Source organism: Drosophila obscura, unplaced genomic scaffold, assembly GCF_018151105.1.
Source record: "Drosophila obscura isolate BZ-5 IFL unplaced genomic scaffold, ASM1815110v1 contig_73, whole genome shotgun sequence".
NCBI lineage: Eukaryota > Metazoa > Arthropoda > Insecta > Diptera > Drosophilidae > Drosophila > Drosophila obscura.
Window position 1 is genome coordinate 8,057,014 of NW_024542865.1, and position 16,441 is coordinate 8,073,454.

General features: G+C 51.3%; 3 protein-coding genes across 6 annotated transcripts; 1 reads left to right on the forward strand and 2 right to left on the reverse strand.

Annotated features, from left to right (window-relative positions):
- Window positions 1-34: 34 nt before the first annotated feature.
- LOC111082291 (rab11 family-interacting protein 1) lies at window positions 35-13,582 on the reverse strand. Of its 4 annotated transcripts, none has more exons than XR_002608730.2 (7): window positions 13,195-13,582; window positions 5,138-5,282; window positions 2,964-5,047; window positions 2,204-2,358; window positions 1,954-2,114; window positions 1,169-1,505; window positions 35-804 (listed from the first exon to the last, which is right to left on the reverse strand). XR_002608730.2 is itself a non-coding variant. In XM_022378480.2 (7 exons), the coding sequence occupies exons 1-7, from the start codon at window positions 13,223-13,225 to the stop codon at window positions 798-800; spliced, it is 2,619 nt and encodes an 872-aa protein (XP_022234172.2). In that variant the 5' UTR covers window positions 13,226-13,582; the 3' UTR covers window positions 35-797. The 4 variants fall into 4 exon arrangements, 3 of the variants coding, with proteins under 3 accessions (XP_022234172.2, XP_041451583.1, XP_022234174.2); XM_022378480.2 differs by having other exon boundaries at window positions 1,470-1,505; XM_041595649.1 differs by having other exon boundaries at window positions 1,470-1,505; window positions 4,272-5,047; window positions 13,195-13,579.
- A 113-nt stretch (window positions 13,583-13,695) lies between these two features.
- On the forward strand, window positions 13,696-15,121 carry LOC111082295 (nucleoporin Nup35). Its single transcript, XM_022378488.2, has 2 exons — window positions 13,696-13,946; window positions 14,016-15,121. The coding sequence occupies exons 1-2, from the start codon at window positions 13,796-13,798 to the stop codon at window positions 14,903-14,905; spliced, it is 1,041 nt and encodes a 346-aa protein (XP_022234180.1). The 5' UTR covers window positions 13,696-13,795; the 3' UTR covers window positions 14,906-15,121.
- LOC111082298 (glucose-induced degradation protein 8-B homolog) lies at window positions 15,018-16,339 on the reverse strand. Its single transcript, XM_022378491.2, has 2 exons — window positions 16,008-16,339; window positions 15,018-15,852 (listed from the first exon to the last, which is right to left on the reverse strand). The coding sequence occupies exons 1-2, from the start codon at window positions 16,123-16,125 to the stop codon at window positions 15,293-15,295; spliced, it is 678 nt and encodes a 225-aa protein (XP_022234183.1). The 5' UTR covers window positions 16,126-16,339; the 3' UTR covers window positions 15,018-15,292.
- Window positions 16,340-16,441: the final 102 nt, after the last annotated feature.

Below are 16,441 nucleotides of genomic sequence, written 5' to 3' on the forward strand. Positions count from 1 at the left end.
CTCTCTTCAAAGACAAAGACAAAGCAATTTGATTGTATTAATATTAAAATGTTTTTATTCTGTTTTGGGTGTATATATCAATAGGTAAAATCATTGTATGTATCAACACATATTCAACTGCAGCCACTCCCCTTTGCTTTCACTTAATTGCTAAAACATAAATAATTTAGGGCTTAATTCTCTAAGGGGGAGGGGGTTACACAAATTTGACATATATAAAAAAAAAAGAACAAACAGGCAAACAAACAAAAATACTTTTGGGATAATTTCAATCAATCAACCGATAGATGGGGGGCAAACAATCCAATTTTGGGGTAAAAACCAATTATCAATTGTCTCCAGCGATCGTAACAGCGATCGTATGTGTATAGTAGGTACAAATAATTTAGTTTAGTTTTTTTGTTTTTGTTTTATGTTTGGAGCTACATGCGGAGAGTACGAGGCGAGACGAGGGAATCAATCCGAATCAATCATCAGTTTAAAAACAAAATACAAATATTTGATCTTCGCCTGCCCCCCCTCTGCCTGTCTCTTCTCCTGCTTAAAATCTATGTGATTACGTGTACGATTTAGTTATAGTTTTAGTTATAGTTTCCCTTCTGCTCAGATACGAGGAGTACTTAAATTAGAGTTAAGAAAGCACTTGAATTTCGCTGTTTTGGCGACAAAAGGCAACTTGGTGTTCGGATTGATTTACATTTTACATTTATGCAACTGCAACTGCAACTCCTCCACGGAACTGCCACGCGACGAAAGGTTTCTGCTGCTGAGGCTGCTGCTGCTGCTGCTGCTGCTGCTCAACCGCTGTAAGACAGAATCAAATTCGTGCATTAATATCACATATCACGTATGCTCAGGAATCAACCAGGAATCAATGTATGCTACGAGTACGAACAGGAGGAGCTGTAGGAGTAGGAGTAGGAGCCGTAGGAAACCATCATAAGACCACCAACAACAGTTAAGCGAAAGACAGACAGAGAGAGAGAGAGAGAGTGAGCCACAAAAACACAGCGAGATGCAGTAGATGCAGAAGATGTTATAGACAGAGACAAGAAAGGGCTGAGAGATGGCAAACAGGATCGGAGGGGATCCCTTTGGTTTGGGATGCGAGGATGTGGATAATGTGCAGCAAACAAACACTTGAGGCGACAGACAGGACGACGCTTACTTCATCCTAGACTGGACTGGACATCAGTGTGAGGGTGTCCAACGCTTCCCTCTGGTTACTGCCTGAGACTGCCTTCGACTGCCTTCTGGTACTTCGACTTCTGCCCTCTGCTGCTTTCTCCTGTGTGTGTCGCATTGTGGGTTGGTTCTTTTGTTGTGGGTCGTTTGCTGGTTGCTTGTGTTGTTGGTTGTTGTTGGTTGTTGTTGTTGTTTTGGGGGGGTCGTGGTGGTGGTGGTTGTGGTGGTGGTGGTTAAGTGCTACTTAAATGCAACTTGCAACATGCACAGCGGCGGCCACTTACTTTAGAAAGTCATTCATATTGATGTAGTTTTTATAACTAAATAAGAGGAGAAAATCACAAGAATGCATTCGGTTAAAAATAAGAAGAAACGAACAAACAAAACAGCAGAAGAACATTCACATGTGTGTGTGTGTGTGTGTGTGTGGGTAGGGTGTGGGTGTGGATAGATGGTGGCTGGTGGATAGGTGGGTGGGGTGGGTGTATGGGTGGGTTGAGTCGGATTAGACACAAACAAGAACTCGAACAAGTGCGATCCATGGCAGGATTGTTCTTAATTTTAGATCGTTAAATCGTTAAACAAAGAATTCAAAATTTAAAACAAATTCAATTTAAAATTTAAATTTAAAAAGGTGTCCTGCACTGCTTCTACATTCTACGCAAGGAGGGCAGACGGTGGATGCCCTTCAAGAGAAATGAACGCAGTGCACGGCTGTGGGCTTGGGCGTGGGTGTGGGCGTGGGCGTGGGCGTGGACTGTGACGAACCTTTTGGCGGAGGTGGTGCGCGAGTAGGGATTCTGCAGTATCTTCGGGTGCGTCTCCATCACTCGCAGCAGCAGATTGTCCAGATAGTCCTCCAGCTCCTTGACGCGCTGCCGCTGCAGCAGAGCCTCGTTCTCCATGCCATTGGCAATCAGCATCAGCTCCTGCCGGATCACAGATCACGTATCAGAGATTATGGTACATTATGGGTAAAGAGAGCAAAGAGAGAGAGAGAGAGAGAGAGAAAGCATACCTCCCGCGACTTGCCCTCGTACTTCTTCGCCAGCTGTGCTGAGATTTCCGAGCGGCGTTCCGCGTGCGATCCCCCAGACTTCTCGTGGCCAATGATGATTCGCTCTGTGGACTTGGGACTCGGCGAGTTGCTTCCGTTGTCGTTGCTGTATTTATCTGTTATCGCAGATGGACAGAGAGAGAAAGAGAGACGAAAAAAGGGGGAGATCGTTAGTGTGAATTTGATTACGGGGGCAGGGCACGAAGGGCAGATGAGGGGTGTGGGTGGGGGGGGGGGGCGTGCTCGGAGCCACAAGCTCCAAATGCAAAATCACTGGCGGATGCAAAAAAAACACAACAGAAACAACAGAAGACAAAGATGATAGCAGAACAAATAGGAGGAGCAGGAGCAGGAGCAGGATTAGGATTAGGATTAGGATTAGGATTAGGTAGGATAAAATGGATTTGATGGGATGTTAAGGGGGGAGGGGGGGGATGGGAAACACGCTTGAGAGGAGGAATGACGCGCGACAGATGACAAAGAGCGTTGACTGGAAATAGCTTGGTTCGGTGGTTTCGGTTTTCGGTTTCGGTTTTCGGTATCCGCCAGCGTTTGCTTGTCGCACTGCACCCTGCCCGCCTGCCCGACTGCCTGCCTGTCCACCTGTCCACCTGTCCGCCGGATGTGTGAGAGGAACAGAGGAACGGAACGGAACGGATTGTCTGGCTCTTGGATTGGTTCGGATCTGTTCGATTTGGTGGTTCGGGGTACAACAGCTCACCTCGCTTATTGCCGTATTTGAACTTTCCCAGACGCTTCTCCCTGCCGCTGCCGCTACCGCTGCCAGTGCCGCCGCCGTTCGTTTGGAACTCCTTGGGCGACTGTTCGGGCGTTAGGAAATTGTGCTCTGGCTCTGGCTCGGGCTCGAGTTCTAGTTCTAGTTCTGCCTCTGGTTCTGGCTCGGCCTGCTGCTGCTGCTGCTCCTCCTGCGCCATCTCCAGCTGCCGCTGCCGCTGCTGCTGTTGCTGCGGCTGCTCCTCCTCCAGGGACGTGGATCGCTTGGCAAAGCTGAGCAGCCTCTGGTCCTCCTCCCATCGCTTGGCCTCGCGCCGCTGCTGCTCCTCCAGCAGCTCCTTCTGGCGCTGCTCCTCCTCCAGCTCCTGCCTCAGGGCTGCCTCCTCGACGCGCAGCCGCTGCTCGTTTAGCCGCAGCTCTGCCTCCAGGCGAGCGTCTTCCGCGGCTCGCTGCTGACGCGCCTCCTCCTCTGCTCGCTCCGCCTCCGCCCTGAGATCCACCAGAGAACGAGGCTGCGGTTTTGGCCGTGCCGTAGGCGTGGGCTTCACCACTTCCACGTCCAGATCCTCCAGCTCCGGCTCATCCGCAAAGATGGCCGTGCTGTTGCGCTGCTCGAACTTGGCGAAGCTCGCGTTGAACTCGTCAAAGTTGCGCTGCTCCACGTCGGGGGAGAAGAGCGAAGAAGAGGTCACAGTGGACACAGATGGGACTGGGACTGGGACTGGGACTAGGACTGACTCTGGAGCTGCAGCTGCAGCACGAACCGGAATGGGGGGAGCTGCTGCCTTGGGTGCCTTTGGTTTTGGTTTTGGCAGTGGCAGTGGCACTGGCTCCTCCTCCTCCTCCTCATCGCTGTCCGAGGAACTGGACGAGGACACGGACGGAGGGGGGAGCGGTGGCGGTGTCTCATCCACGCTGGCTGGGAGCGGTACACGCGATTCCCAGCTGCGGCGCTTGAGGGAATCGCTGGTGCCGATCTCCAGGCCTCCGTAAAGCTTCGACGCCCACTCATCCTTGTCGCTCTCCGTCGTCTCCCTATCCTTTTGCTTCTCTCTTTCCCGTTCCCGTTCCCTCTCCATTTCCAGTTCCCTCTGTTTCTGCTGCTGCTGCTGCTCCTTTTCGGCCTGCTGCTGCTGCTCCTCCTCCTCCTGCTCCAGCTGGAGCTGGGGGATGCGCGGCGGCTTCGAGGGAGGCGGCAGGGTGCGAGCGCGGACACTGAAATCGAGCTCAAGCTGTTCCATCTCCGCATCGATGGGCGGATCCTCATCGAGCGTCTCTGGCTTTTTGGGCTTACCTCCATGATAGACCTTTCCCACGCCGTTCCCGATGCCCCCCAGGCCGTTGCCCAGGCCCCCACCACCGTTCCCATTGCTCAGCAGGGGCGAGGGATTGCGGGGCGCGAAATTGGGCGCTCCTCCCCCCGTGGTGGTGGGTGGCGGCTGGAGTCCCGACCGCTGGATGTTCAGGGAGCTGCCGGAGCTCTTGTGCGACAGATTGTCGAACACGAACTCATCCTCGTCCTCGCTGATCACGCCGGGATCGGCCTCGCCCGCCCGCTGGCCCCGGCGGCGGCCGCTACCCCCTGGGCCGCCGGTGGAGCTGTTCGGGGTGCCGATGCTGGCAAAGGAGCCGCTGAAGGAGCTGTTGTCGTCGCCGCCGGCGTCCGCGTGCTTCTTCTTGCTGCGCAGATGCAGCTTGGAGCTGAGCGACCCCGCCAGCTTCTTTATGCTCTTGCGCTTCTCCCCGTTGCCGATGGAGAGCAGGCTGCCGCCGACGGAGCTGGCCAGCTGCCCAATGGAAGACTTGTGCTTGTCCTTCTTGCTGAGGTCCGTGAGGGAGCCGGACTTGACCACGAACCCGATGCGCACCTCCAGCTCGCCGCGCTCCTTGTTCTTCTTCTCCTTGCCCGGCTTGCTCTCCAGCTTGAACCACTTGGAGCGCGGCCTGTCGTACACGTCCATCTCGTTGAGCGGCAGCGTCGCCTGCCCCAGGAACTCATCGATGCCCAGATTATTGCGGTGCAAGCAGGTGAGCGTCAGCTCTGCCCGGTTGCCCTGATCGGGGATTTTTCTATTGAAGCGAAGAGAAGAGAACATAAAGAAATCAAGAGGAATCTCATGGCCAATCCCAGCCCATCCCATCCCATCCCATCCCACTTACAGTTCACACTCCTCGTTCCAGTTGACATTAGCCTCGGACTTGTCCTTGACCGACGTCTGGTACTTCTCCTTGCCCAGGGCGATTGTGACGAAGCAGTTGTTGGTGCCGTTCTTGCCCTTGGTGAGCAGGCCCTTCGCCCGCTGCACTGTAACGAAGAAGGGGAGAGGCAGAGGGAGAGGGGGATTAGATTTGGATTATGGCTGGAATCTCGTGCAGATGGATAGACGGCAGAGAAAGATCCATGCATAAATGTAACTGGAAAACAATGCTGGGATTGAGACCTTGGAATTCCAAATGGTGGAGGATTGAGTGGGGGAGGGGTGTGGGGTGAGGGTGTGTGAGTTGGGGCCAAAATTGTGATTGTGCGGTGGCGTGGTGGCGTGGTGGTGGCTTTCATATCTGAGCGCTGCCCCGGATGCCTCGCGAGGTCACGAGGCGCTGGAGTGAAACTTAAAGCTTGCTGCTTTCCAGCGCCATTTTCGGGCTGTGAATCACTCGAGCGGGCGAGCGGGCGAGCTGCGACAAATGCTTGGCTTAGATTTGCTATAATTTCGGGGTAGACCTTGCGCTGAATCTGACTCTGAATCTGACTCTGAATCTGACTCTGGGCTGTGGCTGTGGCTCCGATTGCGAACCTTCGGCTGTGTGTGTTCTGCTCGTCGCTGCACAGCTGCCGGAAATGGAAATTAAATTGAAAACGAAGACGCCAGGGGGCAGAGGGCAGAAGGCAGGGCGACAAAAATTAAATTAAGTCATTGCCAGAACAGACATTCAGAAAGCAGCAGCAGCAGCAGCAGCCCCAGAAGGTACGCCGCTGGTACGGGGGGCTACTATTTATAGGCCTGTGCATGAAACGAACTCCACAGTTGCGGAACTCTGTAGGCCGCTTGGGCGGAGCAGCAGCAGCAGCAGGAGCAGGTCCCACGATATTATTCGATTTTTCGATTACTCAATTACGCAGCATAATCATTCGCTTTTGCGCAATTCCTCTCGCCATCCGGAGAAATTGCGCCAAAGTTTCATAACAACAAAAACAATTACGGGGCAAAAGCGGCAAAGTGAAAAGCGTTTGCGGCGGTGGCGTTGGCGGCGGCTTTTTCCTCCGCCTGCATGAGCAGGCACGCGAACATGTCGCTGAAAGCATTAACGTACATAAATAAATACAAGTACAGACATACATACATACATCAGTATGTAAACTAGAAAAGAAACATCACATGTGGCATGTGGCATCTGATCGCGCATATTGCAGATTTCTTATTGTTTCTTTCCAATTTCCATTTAGATTTTTGGGCAGTGACACTTGGGGTTTGCCCCCCCCTCCCCACCACAGCTGCATCTCATCTTGAGACACTGTGTGTGGTGGACGGTGCGGGGACGCTGCCTCATAATTATTATCGCATTAACAGTTTTTTTCTTGCCATCTCCCGCCCGTTAGCGAACATTTTGCTTTGGCCCGCACATTCGCGTCGCGCGGGCATAACTTAAGCCAATTTGGGAAGTTTTTTTTGTCTCCTCTTCCCGTTTTTTTGTTGTTGTTTTGTTTGCTTCTTCTTTGTCTCCGTAATTGAGGTTAAAGACGATCCGGAACAGACAAGAAGTCCGTCTGGACGCTATCGATAATCCACAATCCCCGCTCCCATTACAGCTACCTCCTCCACTGCTCCCCTTCCACCCTGTACCTGCTGCACACCAAAGCGGCTATCGATCGGCAGCAATAATCGGCGGGCCACATGCTCATCTTTAATCTCTCTTTTGCTCTTGCTCTCTCTCTCTCTCCTTTCTCTCGCTCCCAACCAACCAACCAACCAACCAACGGTAACCGGAGTGAACTGTAATAGACGAGAAGATGGATGGATGTATGGATAGATGGGCTTCCAATGGCTGTCAATAACCCGCCCGGCGGCGTCGGCGGTGGTGGCTGCAATTTTCTGCAATTTCGCGAGCAGCAGCGACTCATCAGCGGCGAGAAACATGCAAATGCAAAGATCGATGGACTCTTGTATGAGCCATACATATATATTTACATGCATGTGCACATTGTGTATGTGTGTGTCCTCCCACTCCCCCCATCCCGAAAATAGAAATGCTAAATGCTAAATGGCAAATGGCAAAAGGTAAAGAAATAAACATGGCAAACAGCGCCAAAAAAGAAACGCCAAAAGATGGAACGAGAAGACTGACGAAGGGAGGGAGGGGTGAGGTGAGGTGAGGTGACGCGCGCGCGCGATCCACCGTTAAGTTGGTCCGCTTTTATGGCCACCTCTCAGCTGCCCAGTGCCGCACAGTGGGTCAAGAGTGCCCGTTTAGCGGTCACTCTCATCGAATGTTTGCCGGTGCAGCTCGGTAGCTGATCACAAACCAACTGATTAATGCGACCCCACTGTGCAACGTGGGCAGTTGCTGCGTATTTAAACATTTAGTTTTCGCTTTTCGTCGCGCCACGGGACTCCCGGCCTGGGGCCTGGGGGTCTACGGCGCAGGGCATAGCAATGTGGGCCGCCGCCACCGCCACCGCTGCCGCTAGCCGCGAGCTTTGTGAATGTTTCGATCTGATAGAGAGACGCGATAAAAGTGCTGCCAAAACAGAAGCCCAACACTTTTTGCACTCATTCCTCAAATTCAATTCGCGACGGGAACGAGTGAGGGAGGTCGGGGGTTGGGTTGGGGTTTCGTAATTGAGAGTTTTGTTTGGTCCGAGAGCACATAGAGGGCTGGTTGGCTGGCGTCATCCACGAACGTAGGCGCCGCTCCCACACACACACACACACACACACAAACTCTGATGAGAAAGAGAGGGTGTAGTGTAGTGGGTGGGGTAGCGGTAAATGAAAGCGCTTGTATGCGAGAGAAGGTCGAATCGAATAGGAGGATCAATGATTCTCCCTTTCCCCCTTCCCCTGATAAATATCTAACGGAAATGTACACTCGTATTGCAATCTTCGGTCATTACTCACTCGGAAATACGCAAAAAATGTTTTACGATACTTATAAATAAAGTTTTGATCCAATTGCAATTACCTAACCAACCATCATGGAATACAACAAAAAAAAACCAACACCAGTTCCCGTTCCCAGTCCCAGACCCAGACCCAGACCCTCCAGTGTTATCTCTTGTGTTCAGCTGTAGGGATCGGAAATCATCAGTTAGTCATTCCCATGGAACTTCGCACTACTGCAACGATATCTATCGGGCGAGGAGGGGGGGAGGAGGTGACTCATTTCTCGTTCTTTCTTGTGGCTCTTGCTTGGCCCACATTTCAAACCAAAAACTCCGAAAATAACGGCGGCTCAGATGAAGAAAAAAAAAAGAGAAATTCCCAGCGGCCAGCGGATTGCTTCGAGTAGTGTTCCGTTTGCTCCCCCGGGAACTTACATACATATTTATCTCGATCATCGTATGGATACGGAACTGAAGATACATATATAACAGGATATACATATATACATACAATATAAGCTAAGGTTTGTATACTGCTTTCCTGTCGATACCGACTAAAACAGAGAGAGACACTAGGCGGAGGGAGGGGGCATAGATAGATAGAAACAATGGATACAGAGCTACGTATGTGTGTGTGTGTGTAGATGTCGGCTGCACCTTTATTTTGTTGCTTTATGCGACCCCGTGGGTCCATTTGTCGTCGCATTTTGTTAACCTTTGCGGCTATTGCTTCTGTGTGTGTGTGTGTGTGTGTAGAGGAGAGGTCAACTGTTGGGTTAATTAATTTCTATGAAATCATTCTCAGTCTCTGCTGTGCTCTGCCTTTTGCTCTCCATTTGATTGTCTCTCCCCTAATACCGCTTTTGGATTTCTGGCTTGTGCATCTATGGGCTGCCGCCGCCGTAATTCCCCGCAACAAATTCACCCGCAGGTGGTGACCACAATTCTCCACCACTCTTTTCCACTCATTTTCCATTTTCCCCCCAAAGAGAAAATCCACGTTGGTTGGGCAAGGGAAAAAAACAAAAAAAGACAGAGTTTCTTCATCTCCAAACACACACAAATCACAGCATGTTTTGGAGTCATGGCGATTACTCCCATAGCTTTTTACTTCTCTCAATTAGAAACCGAATTGACTGTACATAGGGCCCGGGCGGGCCCATGTCTCTGGCGGATATATAGGGCACCGATCGGATCATCTATATAGGGAGCGGAGAATGGCAGAGAGAACTCTTTAACAAGCACAATCCAATCCATTACATTCCCCCATACATAAACATAAATGTAGAATTCCCAGCACGCACTTTCCGAGAGAGACGCTTTTTCATGTTCCACTTTTTCTGGCTTTCGGGCTGCCTCTTGCTGTGTGTGCGTGTGTCGGGGTGCGGGAGGGCGTGGCAGCATGCCAGAGAAAGACACAAAGCAGACGACCGACACAGTGTGCTGCCGCCGGAGGCCAATGCTCCTCGGAGGCATCCACACGCATGCTAATGAGGCAATACCGCACTTGGCAGACCCTCTCCTCTTCGGCTAGACTGAGATCAATTTCCCATTCGACTTGCCCTGCCCTGCACTGCCCTGACCTGACCTGGTGCTCCCTAGGATCAACTGAAAAACGTTGGCCAGGCCAAGAGAGTCAGGCCAGGTCAGCGCTGTCTGTACGCAGGGATCGTCGAACTGTGGCCTAATCCACACAGTCCGATACAAAACAAAACAACAAAAAACACAGCAGCAAAGCAGCATTGCCACCAATAATTAAGCGAATGCCATTCCATGTTGCAACTGCAACAGCAACAGGCAACAGTAACAAATAGTTTCAAATCGTGCGAATATTCGAATAAAATCAGCTATTAAATGTACTTATACCAGTGCAATTCCCCACCACTCCATCCGCCAATACCCAGCCATGGCAAAAGTTAGGATTTGCAGCGGGAAAAACGAAAAACATTTACGAATAGTTAGGATTAAATATATAATTTATGTGTCTGTATCTGCCGTTGGAACTTCCTTTTTCGAGGGTATCGCATCTAGTCTATCAACTCTTGCTCGCGGATGATTTTTTTTTGTATTATTTTTATGCATAAAAAGTTTCTTGCATTTGCTGCATTTTTCAGTGGTTGTGCGGTTGGATTTGGAAATTGTAAACAGAGTTTTCCCCCTCCCAAATGAAAGCCAATTAACATGGAAACGGTGGAGGATGGGCGGCATGGGGATTGGGGATCATTGCATGCTTTGAATATAAATGCAAAGAGGCAGAAGAATCTTGACTCGTCTGCTCCCATCCCAATCCCAGCATGCATATGCATGAGGGGAACACAACAGGCAGAGGTGAGAACTGGGAGATGGCTACCGCTGGAGCTGGTGCTGTTGCTGTTTCTGTTTCTGGTGCCGTTGCCAGTGCCCGGGCAGGCAGCCGGCGTCTGAAATTGGTCCCAAGGAATGTGGCCAGCAACTCCACAAGCCACAAGTCAACGCAAACTGGAAAATAATCAATTGGAGACCCGCAATCGCAGAGTCAGAGAGTGGCAGTCGCAGTCGCAGATGCGATCCGATCCGATGCGATCCCATACCTGTTTTTCCCCTCCATCTGTTCTCTGGTCTCTTCTCTCTCTCCCTCTCTCACCCCCCACCCCATACCACCACTCTTCACCCTGGCGAATGGCACGGCTAAATGGGTCGGGCAATGAAATGTAACTGTTTCGCACAAGTGCATCGCGAGAGCAACATTAAAACGGTCCACAGGCGGGGGGTTGGGGGGCAAAAACGGAAAGAAGTGGAATGGAGGGAGCGGGGAGCCGCAGAGGAAGCGGCGATAGGTGTATAAATCAGAGCAAACTAAGGACGCCATCTGCACTCTTACGTGACCAAAGTGCTACCACTCTCTACACCCTCTCCACTCTTCGAGAGGGTATTATCAGAACGGTTTCCTTATCGATCCGATCCACCTCCACCCCAACAACACTACCTCTACACATAAACAAGAACAACAAGAGCGCATTCCTGCACGAAGCGTTATCGATATCGATGGTCGATGGTCACAGATGGACAGAGGGTGCTCCATGCAACCAAAAACGTTGCAAAACAAAACAAAACAAAACCAAACAAAATTAAAAACGGAAATGTGTTTTGTTTTGGGTTGGAGTTTGCTTTGCTACCAGCCGCATTGCACAATATCCTCAGGAAATTTCAGGTGTGTGTGCGTGCTTGTGGCCAAGTGAGTGGCCGCCAAGAATTTACGGCTAAAAATAACGCACGCAATTAGACAACTTTGAGGTGGAGGCCCGAGGCCCGACGCCCATGGGCGCGCTGAGTCAATAAGAATGCCGCAACTTCCCCCACCCAAAAAGCAGGCGGACAAAGTTTCTGGTGGGCAAGGCAGGGAGGGTTTGGACTCCAGTGTCGAATGATCTAATAGGTTCGGTCGACACGGGATTTCTGTTTCAAACTACATCAAAAGCTCCAGACAGCTAAACAGCTGTTTCCCCGAGCTTCTGGCGTGCGCTCACCTCGAGTGCAAATATTGACACGAGAACAGATAAGTCCCACTCTGAGTGTGCGTGCTGCCTACCTGTGTGTGTGTGTGCAAAGAGAGAGAGTGCAAACAAGACCTGAGCGAAGGAAACCAACGCACGACAACAACAGCAACAGGAGTGAGGGAGAGATTGATTTGTTTGCCATTCGACGTGTGACGTCAATGCTCTTTGTGGCTGCTGCTGCTGCTGCTGGAATGAAGCTATGCGAGAACTGTGCAAATGGCAAAACGAGAAAACAGAACAGGGAAAACAGATTTAAAGAGACGACAAAGAACACAAAGCTGATAGCTGCTGCTGGTGGGCAAGTTCAAGGTGGAAAGGCAGGCGTGGGAGCAGCACAGACTCTCTCCATCTCCCTTCTTCTTTCTCTCGGCTCTGATTTCATCCCTTCCCTTCCCCTATTACTCTCTCAACCTAACTGTTTATTTGTCAAACTTTGATTCAGCTCCGATCTCTCACACCCACAACCACACACACTTTATCTGCTACCTGTGTGTGTGTGTGTGTGTGTTTATTTATCGAAACTCAGTCTCATCTCACACACATTGTGCTGTTCTCTACCTGTTTCTGCCTATCTGCATAGTTTACGTTCCTGAAGCTTTCGCAACAATTTATGAGTCATTTGCTTGGGCCATTAAGCTACACATTAATTAGACAAACACAAACACAATACCCATGCGAATTTTACTTGTAGTTAATTACTCGATATTTGTTTTCATAATTATGAACAAGCGGCGACACAGAGAGAGGGAGAGATAGAGACCGACGAGCTCTTTCTGTTTTGGACACGAGCAGCAGCGCTTGAATATTTTTGCACGAATTTCTCATTGGAATTCAGCCCTGAAACAAACAACACAATGAAAACATAAACAGCAGCGCAGGGCTGCACTGAAATCAGCAGAGGTGCAGAGGTATGCGCAAGAATGTGCGAATCAGCAAATGCGGGTATAGGTGGGGAGTGGGGGAGAGAAATCACCATCGACCATTAACCATTTGGAATGATCAATCAGGGAAATTCGTCGTGAATTGAAGAGCATGCCTCTCCTTATGACAGCAGCTCTGGGCTATGAGTAAGCAGAGGAAGGACAGACGGACGGACAGACACAATCTTATCAGACAGCAAGCACTTGCTCCACTCCACTGATAGAAACAATCACGCAAAAGCAGAGGTGCCTTCACAGCCAAAAGTAATGGGGGAAAACTGTGCAAAAGAGAGCAGAGCAGCGCAGCGAAGGGAGAGGGGATTCGAAAAAGTGAAATTTCAAATAAGATGTCGGAATAGGTACAAAAGCTGCTGACTGAACTGAAGGCACCGCAGCGCAAGAGCACAACAGAAACGACTTAACTGTTGTCTCTGTCATGACAATATTAAAGCACTCTCACACACACACACACACACACTCATGCACATGTATGAACAAATGCAAGCAGCGGACCAGACCAGACCAATACAAACACACGCGCATAGAAACGAGTTTAATTTTTAATGCGATTTATTTGCCATCCTAAAAAAAATTAGAGGCAAAATCACGACAATGACGGGTGTCTGTCGGCTGGAATCGGAACCGAGATCCCCCACTTACCCGTTACATTGCAGTGTGTGGGACTCCACATGGCACCCTGTATCTCGCTGCGGAGTGGCTATATGTATGTAGTATTGTTCACTTTCCCAGGACCTTCCCTCGACTCGACCAGTGCGACGCCTAATTCCTATGTTGTTCCAGCTGCAAGGTGTATGTTGTTGTATGTTTTATTTCTATGTTGTGTCACACATGAATAACACTGGCGTTTGACACATCCACAGCAGGGCCAACGATTTGTCTTGTTTTCTTTTTTCTGTGTTGCCTGTACGCGCCACGAAATTGTCGAAAAATGTAAAGTTGTGTTTAAAGAGTAAAAAAAAAAAGGAGAAAGGCAAAAAGGCGCAAAGACACGCGTGCCCGACCGAGTGTTTGGAATTGAATGTCAATATGACTAGAGGTGCACAACTAGAGATAGCAACAGCTATCGATATTGGCCACTGTCGATGCTTGTGCGCAGGAATGCTTTTCGCGCATCGATACTTTTGAGGCTATCGATCAGCGGCGAAATATCAACAATGGCCCAGATCTGTAGGCGGCGGCCAACTTTGTAAATTTGTGTATATTTTTCCCGGTTTTTTTTGTCTCTTTGCCAACCCGTAAAATGGAACCCATGACTCTAGGCAGTCCCGTCAACAGCCCCAACAGCAACCAGGGCCAGTACCTGCCCCCGTTCCTGATGGGTGATCCCCAGGCCATGACGCCGCACAAGAACACGCTCTCCCCGAAGCCTGGACGCTACAACGTTAGCTTCGGTAAGCGATCTCATTTAATTGGCCGCCATCGACAAACCCTAACTTGCAGCAACTCTTTCCCGCTTGCAGCCACATCGCCCACCGGCTCAGCGTCGCACGACTTCAACCGGTCCGGGATCAACACGTTCTTCGGCCCGGGAGGCGGCAGCGGCGGTCCACATGGCTCCGGGGGCCAGGGCTCAAACTCGGCCGTGTCCATGTCGGCAGTCAGCAGCCACAACCACCAGACCGGGCCACCGACCCAGGGGCTGTTCGAGTCGCTGAGGGAGCAGTCGCCGTACACCCCGCAGCGCCATCATCTGAGCCTGCTGAATCAGTCGCAGAACCTGAGCCTGAACCAGAGCCAAATTCCATACCAGAAATCCTACAGCAACGAATCGTTCGTGCAAATCACGCAAAATAACATCAACGCCTCGATGCGGGGCCTCTACTCGCCGCTGGGCGCCCCGATGTCGCCTCTGGGCGGTGGTGGGCAATGCGGCGGTGTCGACGGCGTCAGCAGCCCGAGGTCCGGTGACTTCTGGGTAACAATCTTCGGCTACGTGCCGGGCAGCAGCTCAATGGTGCTGCAGCACTTTACGCTCTGCGGCACCATTGTGGAGGTGTCGCATGCCCCAAAGAATGGCAACTGGATGCACGTGCGCTTCTCCTCGCGCATCGAGAGCGACAAGGCGCTCAACTTTAACCAGAAGGTGATCGGCGGCAATGTGATGGTGGGCGTCACCAGCTGCACGGAAAAGTCCATTGTCGACAAGGAGAACTGCAATGCGTCGTTGTCGACGTCATCGCTGAACGCTGGAGAGCAGATGCAGAGCCCAAAATCGCCAAGAATCCGTCCCTTTGTGCAGCAATCCTACAAGTTGGCCCAGAACGATGCAAAGGTTGTGCCGGCTAAAGATGTGCCCACAAAGAGCAGCGGGCTGGTCGACAAGGCAATGGATCTCCTTTTTGGCTGGTGAGGAAGCAGCCGAACAGCACGAGCATGATAGCATGAGAGCATGAGCATGATCATGGGCAGGCAGGCAGCAGCACTACCCACATCTTCCCTAGAAAATGCAATCTACAATGGAGTTTGGTTTTTGTTTTTGTTTAGGGGGCCCGGAGACGGCTCGCGTTCCATTAACTTATTTACTTCTTAAACACTGCGTAAATCCTATACTGCATACATACATACATTCATATTTAAAAAAAATGATACAATAGAAGTGTGTATTAACTGCGCGGCGGCGGCGGCGGCGGCGACGGCAACGAAGAGTACTACTGCTCCTTGGGGTGTGTGGGTGTGTGTGTGTGTGTGGGGTGTAGGGTGTGGTGTGTTGGTGTGTTGTGGTGTGTAGTGTGATTCTCTACTTGGGCTCGAGATGCGCCGTCTCGAGATTCTTCATCTTGGGGTAGCTGATGGAGCGGCTGTCGAGCTTGGACTGGGCCCACAGGATGACCTTCAGCAGGAACATCATCTTTGGTGTGGAATCCTCGCTGTGCTCGCAGCGCAAAATGGCCGAATTGAGCTCGCTGGCGATCTTCTGGCGATAGGACTGCTCCAGCAGATCGGCAAAGGGGCTCTCCTGTGGCTTCTCGAAGGCCAGCAGGGCCAGGGTGCGCTCCAGCTCGAACATGGCCTCCTCGCCGGACTCGGAGAGCTTGCTCTGGGCAAAAGCCAAAGCCTCCTCCACTTTGCCGGCGCGAATCAGTTCGATTAGCTGCAGCTGTTGCAAGTGAAAGAACAAGTAGCGGTCGCCGCCCAGCAGCTCCGGGTGCAACTGATTCACCAGGTGGGTGGCCTCCTCGACCCGGCCCGCCTGCACTGCCTCACGAATGAGGATGCGGTCGTCGAGGCTGCTCAGCTCCACGCTCGGCTCGAGGTCGGCTTCGTGCTGGAACTTCTCGGCAGCCTCCTTGAAACCCTCTGCAGCCAGTCACAGGCGATGAGACGCAATGAAACGAAACGGGAGAAAACGGGAATAATCGATGCAACGGGCACAAGTCGTGGAGGGTACGTGGGCGGGCGGGATGCGGGATGTGGTATGTGGATTTTGCATTTTGGATGCGTCGTTTCCTTACCAGTTACCAAGTAGTTCATAATCAAGCGATTCATGTCCGCCTGCTTGAAGGGGAACTGCTCGAGGCGCTGCAGCCATTCCTCCTTGCTGATGGCTTCGGTTTTCTCATTGTAGCTCATTTTCTTGCTTTTGCGTATCTTGACAATTTTCAGGCCGTTGCTGGCTGCCGTGTGGGTATGGTATGGCTGCTTTATGTGACGCCCACTCCTTCTTCACTGCACTGCTGTTGGGACAGGACAAAGCTGCTGCGGAAGCGACCAGAAACAAGAGTGACAGTGAAAATTTTCTTTTGCCGTCAAGCAGAATGCAAGTGGGTGGGGGTTGCAAGCAAAACACAAAAGAAAACCTAGGTCGGGGCTGCCAGTGCGCATCTCTGGCCGCGCAGCCTATCGATAGCTATCGATTGGGGGGTCGTCAGCGGGAAATTTGAAAGTG

Coding starts and splice junctions, on each gene's coding strand:
- LOC111082298 (XM_022378491.2), bottom strand. CDS start 16,125: ATGAGCTACAATGAGAAAACCGAAGCCATCAGCAAGGAGGAATGGCTG. Junction 15,853..16,007: donor TATGAACTACTTGGTAACTG/GTAAGGAAACGA, acceptor GACTGGCTGCAG/AGGGTTTCAAGGAGGCTGCC.
- LOC111082295 (XM_022378488.2), top strand. CDS start 13,796: ATGGAACCCATGACTCTAGGCAGTCCCGTCAACAGCCCCAACAGCAAC. Junction 13,947..14,015: donor ACGCTACAACGTTAGCTTCG/GTAAGCGATCTC, acceptor TCCCGCTTGCAG/CCACATCGCCCACCGGCTCA.
- LOC111082291 (XM_022378480.2), bottom strand. CDS start 13,225: ATGTGGAGTCCCACACACTGCAATGTAACGG. Junction 2,359..2,963: donor CAAATACGGCAATAAGCGAG/GTGAGCTGTTGT, acceptor CTGCGATAACAG/ATAAATACAGCAACGACAAC. Junction 1,506..1,953: donor CGCACCACCTCCGCCAAAAG/GTTCGTCACAGT, acceptor CCTCTTATTTAG/TTATAAAAACTACATCAATA.